Here is a 16,862-nt window from a genome sequence, read left to right on the forward strand (position 1 = left end):
GCGTGGGCAGGGAGCTGGGCATTAGAGCTCTGTGCCTGGGCCTCCGCGGGTGCAGGGCAAGTCCTCACGCCTGTGCCACAGAGGGAGGCGCCTGTGGACAGAGAAGGGGTGTTGGTCACTTTGTAATTTCAGCTGACGTATCTTAAAAGGCAGTTCGTTGCAAAATTAAAAACAACTCCCTGAGGGAAAGCCCACTTTAAAACACTCAAACCAGCGTCACGTGATGCCTGGTGATGTCACTTTCCCCACCTTCTCTCCCGCGTGTTCTCCATCTGCACTTTATGGCTTCTTGTGCCTTTATGAGGTGAAAATGCAATAGGAAAGTATTTATGTCAATCGTTTCCTTATGTAAGTTTGATATCTCTATATACACCAGTGAAAGTCTACTCAGGCAGCCCTATAATAAATATAAAAAATATAATTTTAGATTTGGAGAAAATTTATGAAATGGGAAATGTAGAAACATACACATATATATTTAATTTTATAAGAGGAACTGGTTATAAAGAATTAAGAGTTAAAATTTAGAATATCTTCCTTTCCTATTCCTTTCCTTCCCTTCCCTAATTCAATATAAGAATCAATTCCTTACATGAAACATACGTCTACATTATATTTAAAGGCTTTTGCATTTTTAAAAATTTATTTTATTATTATTTTTAAAATATATGTTTGTTGGTTTTTTATTTCAGAGAGGAAGGTAGGGGGAGAGAGAGATAGAAACATCAATGATGAGAGAGAATTATGGATCGGCTGCCTCCTGCACGCCCCACACTGAGAACTGAGCCTGCACAGCCTTCCCCGTGGCGCTCAGCAGGCCCGGCCCCGCTTCTGACCTGTGGACGATGAGATGAGAGCAGCGTTGTTTTGAGCTCTCCTGTTGGCGCTAATTGTGGGCAGCCGTCCAATCCGAATGCTGGTCTGCTGCCAGGCGTGACTGGTCACCTCTTACAAGTGACCCCGAGCTCAGTGGCTGAGAACAACACCCTGCCCTTCACCTTGCACCGGGTGGGCTCTGCGGTTAAGGGTCTTAAAGGCCGGATCCCAGTGCTGCTGGGCTGGGTTCCTATCAGGAGGCTTGAGGATGTGTATGTTCCCAAAGCTCCTCCAGGTGGTTGGCTGAATTCAGCTCCTGGCGGCTGTAGGACTGAGGTATGGGGCACAGCAGGTGAGATGGGTGTCACTGGGAACGGGTCCTGCCGGGGAGACCTGTAGCTGCAGCTGCGGGAAGGCTGGTCTGCACGGGGAGTTGAGAAGCTAGTCCAGTGCCAGGGCCGCTCGCAGAAAGCCCGGATGGAGTCGTATCCACCGCCAGGCGCTGCCCACCTGGACGGAGCGAGTCATCTTCCAACGAAGGGTCTGGAACGGGCTGTCCTGCCTCCCAGGAACCCACGGGCAGTTCTCCTGAGCGACGCTCTCCCGTGTGCCACCAGGTTCTACCTGCCGCCCGTCCCCGTGTCCCACCAGGTTCCACCCACCACTGCCCGTCCCCATGTGCCACCAGGTTCCACCCACCACTGCCCATCCCCGTGTGCCACCAGGTTCCACCCACCACTGCCCGTCCCCATGTGCCACCAGGTTCCACCCACCACTGCCCGTCCCCATGTGCCACCAGGTTCCACCCACCACTGCCCATCCTCCCCGTGTGCCAGGTTCCACCCACCACTGCCCATCCCCGTGTGCCACCAGGTTCCACCCACCACTGCCCATCCCCGTGTGCCACCAGGTGGTTCCCACCACTGCCCGTCCCCATGTGCCACCAGGTTCCACCCACCACTGCCCGTCCCCATGTGCCACCAGGTTCCACCCACCACTGCCCGTCCCCATGTGCCACCAGGTTCCACCCACCACTGCCCGTCCCCATGTGCCACCAGGTTCCACCCACCACTGCCCGTCCCCATGTGCCACCAGGTTCCACCCACCACTGCCCGTCCCCATGTGCCACCAGGTTCCACCCACCACTGCCCGTCCCCATGTGCCACCAGGTTCCACCCACCACTGCCCGTCCCCATGTGCCACCAGGTTCCACCCACCACTGCCCGTCCCCATGTGCCACCAGGTTCCACCCACCACTGCCCGTCCCCATGTGCCACCAGGTTCCACCCACCACTGCCCGTCCCCATGTGCCACCAGGTTCCACCCACCACTGCCCGTCCCCATGTGCCACCAGGTTCCACCCACCACTGCCCGTCCCCATGTGCCACCAGGTTCCACCCACCACTGCCCGTCCCCATGTGCCACCAGGTTCCACCCACCACTGCCCGTCCCCATGTGCCACCAGGTTCCACCCACCACTGCCCGTCCCCATGTGCCACCAGGTTCCACCCACCACTGCCCGTCCCCATGTGCCACCAGGTTCCACCCACCACTGCCCGTCCCCATGTGCCACCAGGTTCCACCCACCACTGCCCGTCCCCATGTGCCACCAGGTTCCACCCACCACTGCCCGTCCCCATGTGCCACCAGGTTCCACCCACCACTGCCCGTCCCCATGTGCCACCAGGTTCCACCCACCACTGCCCGTCCCCATGTGCCACCAGGTTCCACCCACCACTGCCCGTCCCCATGTGCCACCAGGTTCCACCCACCACTGCCCGTCCCCATGTGCCACCAGGTTCCACCCACCACTGCCCGTCCCCATGTGCCACCAGGTTCCACCCACCACTGCCCGTCCCCATGTGCCACCAGGTTCCACCCACCACTGCCCGTCCCCATGTGCCACCAGGTTCCACCCACCACTGCCCGTCCCCATGTGCCACCAGGTTCCACCCACCACTGCCCGTCCCCATGTGCCACCAGGTTCCACCCACCACTGCCCGTCCCCATGTGCCACCAGGTTCCACCCACCACTGCCCGTCCCCATGTGCCACCAGGTTCCACCCACCACTGCCCGTCCCCATGTGCCACCAGGTTCCACCCACCACTGCCCGTCCCCATGTGCCACCAGGTTCCACCCACCACTGCCCGTCCCCATGTGCCACCAGGTTCCACCCACCACTGCCCGTCCCCATGTGCCACCAGGTTCCACCCACCACTGCCCGTCCCCATGTGCCACCAGGTTCCACCCACCACTGCCCGTCCCCATGTGCCACCAGGTTCCACCCACCACTGCCCGTCCCCATGTGCCACCAGGTTCCACCCACCACTGCCCGTCCCCATGTGCCACCAGGTTCCACCCACCACTGCCCGTCCCCATGTGCCACCAGGTTCCACCCACCACTGCCCGTCCCCATGTGCCACCAGGTTCCACCCACCACTGCCCGTCCCCATGTGCCACCAGGTTCCACCCACCACTGCCCGTCCCCATGTGCCACCAGGTTCCACCCACCACTGCCCGTCCCCATGTGCCACCAGGTTCCACCCACCACTGCCCGTCCCCATGTGCCACCAGGTTCCACCCACCACTGCCCGTCCCCATGTGCCACCAGGTTCCACCCACCACTGCCCGTCCCCATGTGCCACCAGGTTCCACCCACCACTGCCCGTCCCCATGTGCCACCAGGTTCCACCCACCACTGCCCGTCCCCATGTGCCACCAGGTTCCACCCACCACTGCCCGTCCCCATGTGCCACCAGGTTCCACCCACCACTGCCCGTCCCCATGTGCCACCAGGTTCCACCCACCACTGCCCGTCCCCATGTGCCACCAGGTTCCACCCACCACTGCCCGTCCCCATGTGCCACCAGGTTCCACCCACCACTGCCCGTCCCCATGTGCCACCAGGTTCCACCCACCACTGCCCGTCCCCATGTGCCACCAGGTTCCACCCACCACTGCCCGTCCCCATGTGCCACCAGGTTCCACCCACCACTGCCCGTCCCCATGTGCCACCAGGTTCCACCCACCACTGCCCGTCCCCATGTGCCACCAGGTTCCACCCACCACTGCCCGTCCCCATGTGCCACCAGGTTCCACCCACCACTGCCCGTCCCCATGTGCCACCAGGTTCCACCCACCACTGCCCGTCCCCATGTGCCACCAGGTTCCACCCACCACTGCCCGTCCCCATGTGCCACCAGGTTCCACCCACCACTGCCCGTCCCCATGTGCCACCAGGTTCCACCCACCACTGCCCGTCCCCATGTGCCACCAGGTTCCACCCACCACTGCCCGTCCCCATGTGCCACCAGGTTCCACCCACCACTGCCCGTCCCCATGTGCCACCAGGTTCCACCCACCACTGCCCGTCCCCATGTGCCACCAGGTTCCACCCACCACTGCCCGTCCCCATGTGCCACCAGGTTCCACCCACCACTGCCCGTCCCCATGTGCCACCAGGTTCCACCCACCACTGCCCGTCCCCATGTGCCACCAGGTTCCACCCACCACTGCCCGTCCCCATGTGCCACCAGGTTCCACCCACCACTGCCCGTCCCCATGTGCCACCAGGTTCCACCCACCACTGCCCGTCCCCATGTGCCACCAGGTTCCACCCACCACTGCCCGTCCCCATGTGCCACCAGGTTCCACCCACCACTGCCCGTCCCCATGTGCCACCAGGTTCCACCCACCACTGCCCGTCCCCATGTGCCACCAGGTTCCACCCACCACTGCCCGTCCCCATGTGCCACCAGGTTCCACCCACCACTGCCCGTCCCCATGTGCCACCAGGTTCCACCCACCACTGCCCGTCCCCATGTGCCACCAGGTTCCACCCACCACTGCCCGTCCCCATGTGCCACCAGGTTCCACCCACCACTGCCCGTCCCCATGTGCCACCAGGTTCCACCCACCACTGCCCGTCCCCATGTGCCACCAGGTTCCACCCACCACTGCCCGTCCCCATGTGCCACCAGGTTCCACCCACCACTGCCCGTCCCCATGTGCCACCAGGTTCCACCCACCACTGCCCGTCCCCATGTGCCACCAGGTTCCACCCACCACTGCCCGTCCCCATGTGCCACCAGGTTCCACCCACCACTGCCCGTCCCCATGTGCCACCAGGTTCCACCCACCACTGCCCGTCCCCATGTGCCACCAGGTTCCACCCACCACTGCCCGTCCCCATGTGCCACCAGGTTCCACCCACCACTGCCCGTCCCCATGTGCCACCAGGTTCCACCCACCACTGCCCGTCCCCATGTGCCACCAGGTTCCACCCACCACTGCCCGTCCCCATGTGCCACCAGGTTCCACCCACCACTGCCCGTCCCCATGTGCCACCAGGTTCCACCCACCACTGCCCGTCCCCATGTGCCACCAGGTTCCACCCACCACTGCCCGTCCCCATGTGCCACCAGGTTCCACCCACCACTGCCCGTCCCCATGTGCCACCAGGTTCCACCCACCACTGCCCGTCCCCATGTGCCACCAGGTTCCACCCACCACTGCCCGTCCCCATGTGCCACCAGGTTCCACCCACCACTGCCCGTCCCCATGTGCCACCAGGTTCCACCCACCACTGCCCGTCCCCATGTGCCACCAGGTTCCACCCACCACTGCCCGTCCCCATGTGCCACCAGGTTCCACCCACCACTGCCCGTCCCCATGTGCCACCAGGTTCCACCCACCACTGCCCGTCCCCATGTGCCACCAGGTTCCACCCACCACTGCCCGTCCCCATGTGCCACCAGGTTCCACCCACCACTGCCCGTCCCCATGTGCCACCAGGTTCCACCCACCACTGCCCGTCCCCATGTGCCACCAGGTTCCACCCACCACTGCCCGTCCCCATGTGCCACCAGGTTCCACCCACCACTGCCCGTCCCCATGTGCCACCAGGTTCCACCCACCACTGCCCGTCCCCATGTGCCACCAGGTTCCACCCACCACTGCCCGTCCCCATGTGCCACCAGGTTCCACCCACCACTGCCCGTCCCCATGTGCCACCAGGTTCCACCCACCACTGCCCGTCCCCATGTGCCACCAGGTTCCACCCACCACTGCCCGTCCCCATGTGCCACCAGGTTCCACCCACCACTGCCCGTCCCCATGTGCCACCAGGTTCCACCCACCACTGCCCGTATCTCCTCCAGGTGGCTGGCTGAATTCAGCTCCTGGCGGCTGTAGGACTGAGGTCCCTCCCTCTCCTGTTGTTGGCTGTTGGCCAGAGACTTCCTCAGTCCCTGGACCCGCAGGGGCCACTCCTAGGCCCTCAGTGGCCTCCATCTCAGCACAGGAGAGTCCCCCTCCTGTCACTCTGCCTTGTGCTCCCCAGCTCTGTGACTTCTCTGCTCACTGGCCAGAGAAAACCTTTTTTTTTTTTTTAAATGTATCTTTATTGATTTCAGTGAGGAAGGGAGAGGGAGAGAGAGAGAAACAACAGTGAGGAGAGAGCATCATTGACCTGCTACCTCCTGCACGCCCCACACTGGGGATCGAGCCCACAACCCGAGCCTGTGCCCTGACCGGGAATTGAACCGTGACCTCCTGGTTCATAGGTTGATGTTCAACCACTGAGCCACGCCAGCCGGGCGAGAAAACGCTGTTTTTAAACAGCTCCTGCCATCAGGTCAGGCTCCCCCGGTACTCTCCCTTTTCAATCCAACAGGATCGTAGGAGCGGTACTTGTCACACTCACCGGTGCCACCCACATGCGAACAGGAAGGCGTTCCCTAAGGGCGAGGGCCATGGGGGGGGGGGTCGTTCTCAGCATCCTGCTCCCCAGGTGGCACCTGGTGCCCAGGTGGAGGGAGGTCGAGGGAGGACAGTGTGGTGGGTCTGGAACCACATCGTCCTGGTTTGAACCCTGGCTCCAGTGCTTAGCGAGCTGGGAAACCTTAGATAAATGATTTTTCTACAGACAGTCCTCAGGTTACGTCAGACTCGACGTACGTTGTTTCGTGGTTACGTCGCCATCTCCCATTTATTTATAAAAAAAATTTCCGTCATTTCGATGAATGTGCATATGTGCTTTATGTTTTTTTATTATTTATTTACCACAAGTAAAGGTCAGGAATTGTTATCTTTTAAATTTTTTTACTGTTTCACGTCATTACTGCTGTGTATGTGCGCCCTGTGGGTGACATAGGTGCTTATGTAGGTGGGTTCTGACTCACAGCGAAAATCGCATTACGTCGCGCTGTAGGAACAGATCTCCGATGTAACCCGAGGACCTGCTGTATTTGTGCCTCAGTTTCCTCCTCTGTTAAATGTGGTTCCTGTGTAGCACCCGCCTCATAGATTTGTTTAGGGGAGTGGATTCTATGCTGCGTGCAGACAGCTTGGCAGCGGAGGGCTGAGCGTAACAAACCTCCTATCTCTTAGTTGTCATGATGATCACTATTTGCTCTTTAAAGCAGGACCTCTTTCCTTGACGTTCCCGTTTTCTTGGGAGGAATTTAACGAGATCCAGCGTCTGTTCAGTAGAAGTACATCATTTGGATGGAAATGGAAGCCCTCGTCCTGGGGGCATCTGACTCCTGGCAGCTCCTTCCGGTGGGAGTGCAGGCCAGGCCGCCCCCCCAACCCCACTGTGGGCATATCCCCCACTGTGGGCACTTCCCTCCTGTGGGCACATCCCCCAACGTGGGCTCAGACTATGTGTTCTCGGGTGGTCTGGCCGCTGTGTGTGTGTGTGTGTGTGTGTGTGCGCACGCACCTGTCTCAGTCTAAGCTTAGTGGTAGCGATGCTGTGGGCAGAGGCCCCAGGACACTCACCTGGGCCCGGACTAGCGTGGCCGCCCCGACGCCCTCCCTGCCGAAGACAGTCTTGCAGCTGCACGGGCCCTGTTCCCATGCAGGACACTCCTTAGGTGCACCTTCCCTGCAGGTGAGAGCACCGGGCTCGTCAGGCACTGCCACTGCGTCCGAGAGGCTGGGTGGCAGGTGTGCCCACCCCACCCGTGCGAGGAGGCGGCAGAGGGGAGAGGGGCTGAGCTGAGGCAGGACCTGTTGGGAGGCGCCTGGGAGGCGCCTGGGAGGCGGAGCTGAGGACCGTGGGCTCCTGACAGGCAGGGCAGATGCTGGGGTGAGGAGGTGGGGAGCGACCAGGAGGCCTCAGGGCTGTGGAAGGATGGGTGTGGAGACAGATTTTAAATCAACATCAGAAATGCTCGTTGTGAAAATGCCGTTGGTACTCAGATACTGTGTCACTGTCAGGACATGCTCCAAATCCAAGAGCTTCTCTTGACATCGTCACCAGAACGCGGAGGAAGCTCTGATTGGGGGGTGGGTGGCGGGCTGGGAGGTCCTGGGTGCCCTGGCAGGGAGGCAGAGCAGCTGAGCCAGAGCAGGTCTGGCTCACGTGAGAGTTGAATCCATGGGTAGAGGTTCTTCCAGAAGCTCCGTCCCCGGGAGCTTCTAGAGCAGGGGTGGGGAACCTCTGGCCCGCGGGCCTTATGAGGCCTGAGAAGTCATTGGGTCTGGTCCTGCTAGGGCATTAGGGTGAGTTAATGAAATGTTTGACCAGATACAGCAGGCTAACTTTTAAGTTGGTCATTTTGTCTCACCTGAGAATAATGTCCTAAATATCCAATGGCCCTCGGCAGAGAAAAGGTTCCTGCCCTGTGAGCCGGATGCTGGGGAGCCGTGCCTGCCATCCCGGGTCCGTCCCAGAGCAGTGGCTCTGCAGGCGGGATAGGCGGCCTGCACCGGCCTCGGGGATCCAGGGTGCATGGCCCACCCTGGGCCTCAGGGATCCGCGGTGCATGGTGACTCTGCCCACAGAGGTTGGGAAGGAAGAGAGGTTCAGTGAGCAGGGCGGGGCGGGGTGTGGAGCCAGCTGCACAGCGACCAGGCTGGTGGTGCTGTGAGAAGAGTCCTAGATCTTCCCACAGGAGAACAAATCAGAGATGCAGCTTCAGATTCGTGGTACCAGGATGGATGTCGGCTGACTCAGCGATAATGGGCTCTGTCTGCCCAGCCTCTTCTTACACAGGCACCGTGGCCTCAGCCTGAGGTATTTCAGAGGCGGCACTAAAGGCCTGAGGTGGAGTCAGAGCCCAGGGGGGTCTCTGGAGGGACCACATTCCTGACGGATCCTCTGAGACCCCTGGATTCCTGTCTGATGGGCCCCACCCGGGAAGATCTGCCCATGACCTCCTGGGCCCAGCCGGCCCTGCAGTGGTGATTGGCGGGCCCCGAAGCCCAGCGCTCTCAGGAGCCCGCCTCTGTGCTGTGTGTCCGGGGACTGGACGGTTTCCCTGCCCGGCCTCGGGGCCAGAGCGGTTCCTGAGGCCAGACCTGCTTTGTCGTGGCGGGGAGCGTCTCTGTCCCTGTGACTGCCTTCGGCAGCCGAGCCTTTCGGCAGAATCCGTGAGCGTGAGCTGCGGTCGGAGACGTGGTGGGCATGGGCGTGCGGCCCATTCCGGAGCGGGTGCTGCCCCGGGTGAGCACTGGTGGGAGGCGCGAATCCCTGCATGATGGCACTGCTGCTTCTGCGGTGGCCTCTGCCTCGTCTGTTGACAGACGTGTATGCCGTGTATTCAGCCGTGGATCTGAATTCATCTTGTGTGTTGGGGGTCCCCAAACCGCCCCAGATGTGGAGGTTCACTGTCAGGACTCAGGGACTCAGCTGAGATTTATTACAGCGACGCTAGGGATGTCCGGGCCCTGGTAGAGGCTAGGGGCCATGTAGAGATCGCCCTGCGCTCTCTCCTCCCAAGAGGGGCACACAGCACAGTCCCCTCCAGCCACCCACACATGATGCTTCTGTCCTATCCCAGGATGCCCCTGGAAGCTCAGGACCAAGGGGTTTTCCTGGGGGCCTACCGTGTACCCACATCTAGATCCCGGGAGGGAGGCAACGTTCCCTATACACCACGCTATGGACTCAGTCTAGACACGGGGGACCGGCCTTGCCTGCGGCTGCCAGCCCGGAACCCGCTGGGAACCCAGCTCTCCCACCTGCCGGCCGGGGCGTCTCACTGCAGCGCTTCCTGGGCGGTGCCAGGACCGCAGGGCCGTGTCCGTGTCTGCACATCTGTCTGCCGGGAGCTTTTCCTCGTGCCATCCGCTCACACTTACCTGTTCTCCCTCCGCCCTCGGACCGGCACTGTGCGTCCCTTCCCACACGAGTGAAGGCCCAGGGACAGGCGTGCCTGCTTTATAACAATCGCCCGTCCCTTTGTGCTGTGTTTTTACTGTGTTTTCTGTTTCCTCTTCAATACTGAAGACGTTGAGTGAAGGGACTGCATTCTAGAATCCCGCTCGCAGCTTTTCATGGCACAGTTTCAAGTAACCAATGAAGTGCAGCGAGTGTTCCACACAAGTGAACGGAGAGCCGAGCCCATTCTTTAAACTCTTCGCACAGAACCGTGGTTGCTAGGTGATGATGTGGAGGGACAGGGTGCGTCCCAGAGCCCAGGAGACGTGTGGCTGTCCGCGGTGCATCTTTGCACCGAGAACTCGTTTCTGTACTGAGTTGAGTACATTTTGAAAGACGTGAGTGAAGGGAATACAATTAATTTAAATGAGTCGGGCAGATTCAATGTTAAAAGCAACAGAAAAACCGTGTACTTAGGAGAGATGCCCGCAGCGTGGGATTGGGTGTGGAGAGCAGGGCCAGAGGGCAGTGGCTGTGTTTCCACTTTTTCTCCATGTGCCCTGCACAGGGATCTTCGCTGCTCAGTGTTTCTATAACCTGTGCCCTGAAGTTTTCAGACATAAAGCCTCTTTAAAAAAAAAACAAATATATTTTTATTGATTTTAGGGAGAGGGAGAGAGAGAGAAACATCAATGATGAGAATGAGTCATGTATTGGCTGCCTCCTGCACACCCCTTACTGGGGATCGAGCCCGCAACCCTGGCATGTGCCCTGCCTGGGAATCGAACCGCAACCGCCTGGTACATGGGTTGATGCTCAACCATGGAGCCACGCCGGCTGGGCCAAAGCATCTTTTTTAAAAAAACACCATCAAAACTGTGCTCGCTGGGATCTTCGAGATTGTCATTGCTTTTTACACCAACTGTTTCCAGAGATTTCCTGTCCTGACTCTTGCCTTCAGAGCGTGGCGGGCTCCACGTGGAAGAGAAATTAAAGCCACATAGGTGGCCAGAGCAACTGCCTGGTACATGGGTCGATGCTCAACCACGGAGCCACGCCGGCTGGGCCAAAGCATCTTTTTTTAAAAAACACCATCAAAACTGTGCTCGCTGGGGTCCTAGAGATCGTCATTGCTTTTTACACCATCACCTGTTTCCAGAGATTTCCTGTCCTGACTCTTGTCTTCAGAGCTTGGCGGGCTCACGTGGAAGAGAAATTAAAGCCACATAGGTGGCCAGAGCGGGAGCTGGTGGCCGTGGCTCACGGAGCCGCAGAGTGTTAGGATTTGGTACAAGGAGTGTCTGTTCAGCCGAGTGGCATCGGGGTTGTTCCTGCCTTGTGATGGCCCTGCCCTCGTGCCAGGGTTCAGCGAGGCCGTTTGAGGTGCACCTGAGTCCGAGGAGCGGTGTTCAGGGTCTGTCACTTGTGTTCCTTGGAAAAGCTGACGTGGCAGGAAGATGGCACGTGTCCCCCGCTGTGTGTTGAAGCCCCTTTGTCTCTAAGGTGCCTGTGAGCCCCTGTGAGCCCTGGGTTCCTCCCTCAGTTCACTTACACGCATGATTGCAACACGCCTACGGTGTGCAGTGGTCATGCGCCTCCTTACATCAGAGGCTCGCACGGTGTCAGTGAGGCCACGGGCAGAGACTGTCGTCCCCACTCGAGAGGTCGGGGGACCCTGGCTGGGCTCTGGGAGAGGGCGTGGCGCCCACAGTGATGGTCAGAGCGTGGGCCCTGGCTTTCCATTCGGGTCCCCATTGTCACCACCAGGTGCCAGCCTGCGGCCCTTCCAGCCTGAGACGCGTGCACTGGAGAGGAGACTGCTGTGCCCGCAGCCCCTACGTTATCCCATGCTGTGTGTACCGGGTTCTCGCTGCTCAGCGCAGGGACAGGGGCCTGGAAAGCCTGTGGCCTCCCTTCGCTGCTTTCCCATCTGAAGGTGGGGAGGCCCTGGGTCAGGATTATTCGATAGTCAGGGTGGCGGGGGAGCAAGGGGAGAGGCTGCAATGATGTGTGTGTGTGTGTGTGTGTGTGTCTTTGTGCGTGAGTGTGTGTGTCTGTATGTGTCTGAGTGTGTGTGTATGCGAGTGTGTGTGTGTCAGGGTGTGTGTGTGAGAGTGTGTGTGTCTGTGTGAGTGTGTGTGAGTGTGTGCCTGTGTGAGTGTGTCTGTGAGTGTGTGTCTGTGTGAGTGTGTGCGTGTGTGTCTGTGTGTGAGTGTGTGCCTGTGTGAGTGAGTGTGTGTGTGAGTGTGTGTGTATGTGTGAGTGTGTGTGTGGGTGTGTGTCTGTGTGAGTGTGTGTGTGTGTGAGTGTGTGTGAGTGTGTCTGTGAGTGTGTGTCTGTGTGAGTGTGTGCGTGTGTGTCTGTGTGTGAGTGTGTGCCTGTGTGAGTGAGTGTGTGTGTGAGTGTGTGTGTATGTGTGAGTGTGTGTGTGGGTGTGTGTCTGTGTGAGTGTGTGTGAGTGTGTGTGTGTCTGTGTGTGTATGTGTCTGTGAGTGTGTGTCTGTGTGAGTGTGTGCCTGAGTGTGTGAGTGTGTGTGTCTGTGTGTGTGAGTGTGTGCCTGTGTGAGTGAGTGTGTGTGTGAGTGTGTGTGTATGTGTGAGTGTGTGTGTGGGTGTGTGTCTGTGTGAGTGTGTGTGAGTGTGTGTGTGTCTGTGTGTGTATGTGTCTGTGAGTGTGTGTCTGTGTGAGTGTGTGCCTGAGTGTGTGAGTGTGTGTGTCTGTGTGTGTGTGTGTCTATGTGAGTGTGTGTGTGTGTGTGTGAGTGTGTGTGTGTGTGTGTGTGTGAGTGTGTGTGTGTATATATATAAGAATCAAAGCAAGACTTAGCCAGAATCCTTTGAAAAATCAGCAGGGAAAGAATCACGCCCTTTGCTTAGCAATGACAGATCACGGCCGTTTCCTAGGGATGAGCTTGCTGGTATGTGGACGCACCCCTCTGGCTTCGTCAGAATCGGTTGCCTGACCCACTGGGTGTCCCATGCTCCCGAAGATACTCTGAGTTCTGGTTAACTCAGCATCCAGCAGAGGCTTCTGCCTCGTTACACGCAACGGCAAAAGAGCGCCTGTAATTTAAGTAAGAAAATACGACATTTTACACTCGAAAGGCATCACACTCCTCATGGACACACAGCCTTGCTGTTATCAGTGAGTCACAGCCTCCCATTCTGTGGTTCCTCACTGAGGGCATCCGTGCGTGTGCTGGGAACTGAGTGTGTGCCCCTGCCATTCAGTTTTACTGTTCGTGGGATCGAGTTCTCTTGGTTACATTCAGTCACGTCGGGGACAAGTCTGTCCCGTTGACTTTGCCCCGGGAGCCTGGTGGCCTGCATGCAGCGAGTGAGACATCTCAGGCCTTCGGAATCACTGAAGGGAAATAACGTCCGTGACATTGCAGCCCTGCTCCTGGGACAACCAGCCACCCAAACACGAAACGTGCTTCCTGGTCTACGGTGGACCCAATTTCACAAAGACAAGACCGACATTTATGAAAACTTGTATTGATGACCTATTTCTACTTTTTCCCGTTCGCTTACCTGTCAGGGTGTCTGTCCACTTCCTGAGCTGAGTCTGTGGTGATGTCCTCTCTCCTTGCTGGGCAGGGAGACAGACCAGCAGTGACCGTGTTCAGTACTGGTCATCGCGGCCGGAGAGGGACAGCCCCAGGGAGCACTTCCCCCAGACCCCGGACCAGTGATGCCGGCATCTAACAGGCAGGACAGCTGCGTTCCTGGGTGGTGATGGCGTCGTTTGCTGAAAAGCGGCACAGTCACAGCGATCTGTGCGCCGTGCGGAGCATGAGGGCTCCCGTCTCCCGTGGGGTCTCATCCATCTGCCCTCCCGCTGTAGCCAACGTTCTGTGGCGCTGGCGGGGGAAGCCGGTGCCCATCAGACGGAGTCTGGGATCCGGCAGGTTGACGGCAGGACGAGAATGTGGCTGCATTGCAGGCTGCGGCCCTCAGCAGCCAGTAGCCAACATGTTTTATTCCTGTGAAAATTCAAATAACAGAAGACGGTGGTTGGCAGGTGACCTTAGGCTGCAAAGGCTGGTCAGAGGCTGGGACGGGATCTGAGAGGAACTTTGTCTTCTTTGTTTGTGAGACTTTATAAATGTCCCACGTGTCGCCCCAGGGTTCGGTATCAGATGAAAATAGGTAAAGGGAGACTTGAGTCACAGCTGTCCGGCTGGGGGGCGTGGATTTGGTTTCTCTGGAGGGAGAAAGGCTGGCCTAGATTCTCTCCCGACGTCTCCGTTAGACATTCCCAGGAGCAGAGAGCTGCGGGCCGGCAGGAGATGCCAGTCCTGTGAGCAGGTAATCGAACGGCTGGAGTGGCCTCAGGAGACGGCCTGTGGCCATGCAGGGTCTGACCTTGGCCTGTCGGTCTGATCTCTGTCCGTCTGATCTCAGCGCCCACCACTTTCTCCGTGCCCCTTCTGTTCATTGTCGTTCCCAGAACGGGGCCTTTCCACCTTCCTCGTCCCTCTGTTTCCTGCCTGGCTCCTTCCCCCGCCCTCCACTGGAGCGTCCTTCCTTCATAGCCGTCCCGGGTCACCTGCTCCGACGAGCCCTCAGCCCTCACTCTGCTGCTCCTGCTCTGTGGATCGTGGAGCGTGTCCCTCCCCTGGGGCTGTGGTCTGTGCTGGTTCCTCGGCCTCGTTCGTGGAGAGTGTCCCGGCCATAAGCAAGAGACGCACATATTTGTCGAACGATGAATGTATCATGAAGATAAGTTCGTTGGCTGGTTTTGCTTTATCTGATACAGTAAGATCAGAAGACTCTGGAACGTGCTTTCCCGCCCAAGTCTGCCAAGATGAACTTAGTAACGCTCTGCTTCCTGGCTCTGGATCTGAGGGCTGGTCACTCACTCCTTGTCCCTCCTCCCTGGATGCGGCTCCCATGGCAACACGAAGTGCACAGGGGACGGATTGGCGGGTGTTTTATGAAGCAGAGCAAGTGCCCAGAGCCTGCAATGCCAGGTTTTGGAGAAGCTAGATTTGAACAAACCGGATTCTAGAATGTTCAGTGGAGCACCTGCTCCTTTGGCAGGTGCCCCACCCGCCAATGGAAAGCCGAGTTGGTCTGATAAGGAGGGCTCATGGCATGAAACCGAAAACCAGCCCACTGTCCTCAGCAAGCCACGAGCCAGGCAGGGAAAGACAGAGCACAGAGGGTGGGCTGCAGTTACGGTTCTCCCTCCACAACTGCAATTGTGACGCACCTACTGAGATAAACCTACCAGCCCACCGGCGTGGCTCAGTGGTGGAGCGTCGACCTATGAACCAGGAGGTCACGGTTCGATTCCCGGTCAGGGCACAGGCCCGGGTTGCAGGCTCCATCCCCAGTAGGGGGCGTGCAGGAGGCAGCTGATCTGTGAGTCTCTCTCATCATTGATGTTTCTATCTCTCTCGCTTCCTCTCCCTTCCTCCCTGACATCAATAAAATGTATTTAAAAAAAAGATAAACCGAGGAATCGATCATCTCGACCAGAGGAGAGTGGCCGGTGTGGGGTTCCTGAGAGCGGATGACGCTGTGAGTCACCGGGGAGCCTGCCAGGCAGAGCAGTGGGCCCGGTTGGTTAGCGTGTTTCCGGGGAAGCAGGGGTGTTAACCGGTGTCTGTCCAACGCCTGCCAACAGGCAAGGGGTACATTAGGGTACGACGCCGTGTTCCGACCCCGGTGGCTTCGGAGCAGCGGATGCTGACCTCCGGTACCTCGGCCTTTGTGTTCCAGGTCCGCGGGAGCCAGGGGGAGGTCCTGTACGTTCTGGACGCCACCAACCCGCGCCACTCCAACTGGCTGCGCTTCGTGCACGAGGCCCCGTCGCAGGAGCAGAAGAACTTGGCTGCCATTCAGGTGAGCCTGTTGCCTCTCGTTCGTACGGTGCTCAGCGAGGGGCTCAACTCCTTTGTAACGGGGCTCCGTGCGCTCAGCTGATTCCCCGGTGACCTGCTTCATAAACAGCCAGGAACTCGTAAAAGCAGAGCCATCTAAGCTCGCTGGCATGTGCAGGGGCGGGCACGCTGTGGACGCGGTGACCTGGCCCAGACCCGGCGTTCTGAGAACCCGGAGGGCATGAGCTACATGCTGTGATATTGTCTTGGCTGCTCCTGCTGTCAAGCGCTGCTGATTCATCCCGTGGATGTTTATCGATCGGTTTTTAATTTGCTGGCGCATTTGGCTCCTCGCACGATAGTCTGTTGCTGTTTGGGCAAGGCTGTCTGGAGAAAGCGTACTCAGGAGCATCCCACAGCTTTGAACTTCTTAGGAGAGTGTGGGAGCCAGGGCTCTCCAGAGAAGCAGCCAGGAGGGTGTATAGCTCTCTGTCTGTCTCTCTGTCTGTCTGCCTAACTTCCCACCTGCCTACCTAGGGACAGAGAGGCACAGAGATTTGTTATAAGGAACTAGCTTGTGGGGGAAAGAGGCTGGCAAGACCCACACCTGCAGAGCCCGTGGCCCACTTGAGTCCGGAGGCCACAGGCTGCTCCGAAACCAGGGGGAGCCGACGTCCCATCATAGGCTGTGGGACCGGAAGGGCAGGTGTCCCAGGTGGAAGGTCATGAGGCGGGAGAATTCTCCTTATTCGGGGAAGGAGCACCCTTTGTTCCACTCAGGCCGTTAACAAATTGGACGAGGCCCACCCACACCGTGGAGGGCAATCTGCGTTACTCACCATTATTCACCTCCATCTGCTTCGGTGTCAGGCTCATGCTAAACACCCCAGGGAATGTGTGGACAACTTCCTGGGCACCCTGTGGCCTGGCAAGTTGACACGTAAAATAATGATCCTAGGAGGGAGCCATGGCTTTTGAATTCTGTGTTCCTGTCTTCTAGCATAGCGCTGCTTATAACGTTAGGCTCCGGTGCAAACTGTGAGTTGGACTTAGGTGATAAAGAGAATCCTATATAATAAAGAGGTAATGTGCAAATTAACCCTCA

General features: G+C 58.7%; 1 protein-coding gene across 1 annotated transcript in view; it reads left to right on the forward strand.

Annotated features, from left to right (window-relative positions):
- Window positions 1-16,862, forward strand: part of PRDM5 (PR domain containing 5) — a 126,992-nt gene that overhangs the window by 34,706 nt on the left and 75,424 nt on the right. Inside the window, exon 2 of the mRNA XM_014541054.1 lies at window positions 15,657-15,779. Within this exon, the coding sequence (XP_014396540.1) occupies window positions 15,657-15,779 (123 nt within the window). The remainder of the gene's footprint in view (window positions 1-15,656; window positions 15,780-16,862) is intronic.

This window comes from Myotis brandtii, unplaced genomic scaffold, assembly GCF_000412655.1.
Source record: "Myotis brandtii unplaced genomic scaffold, ASM41265v1 scaffold2591, whole genome shotgun sequence".
NCBI lineage: Eukaryota > Metazoa > Chordata > Mammalia > Chiroptera > Vespertilionidae > Myotis > Myotis brandtii.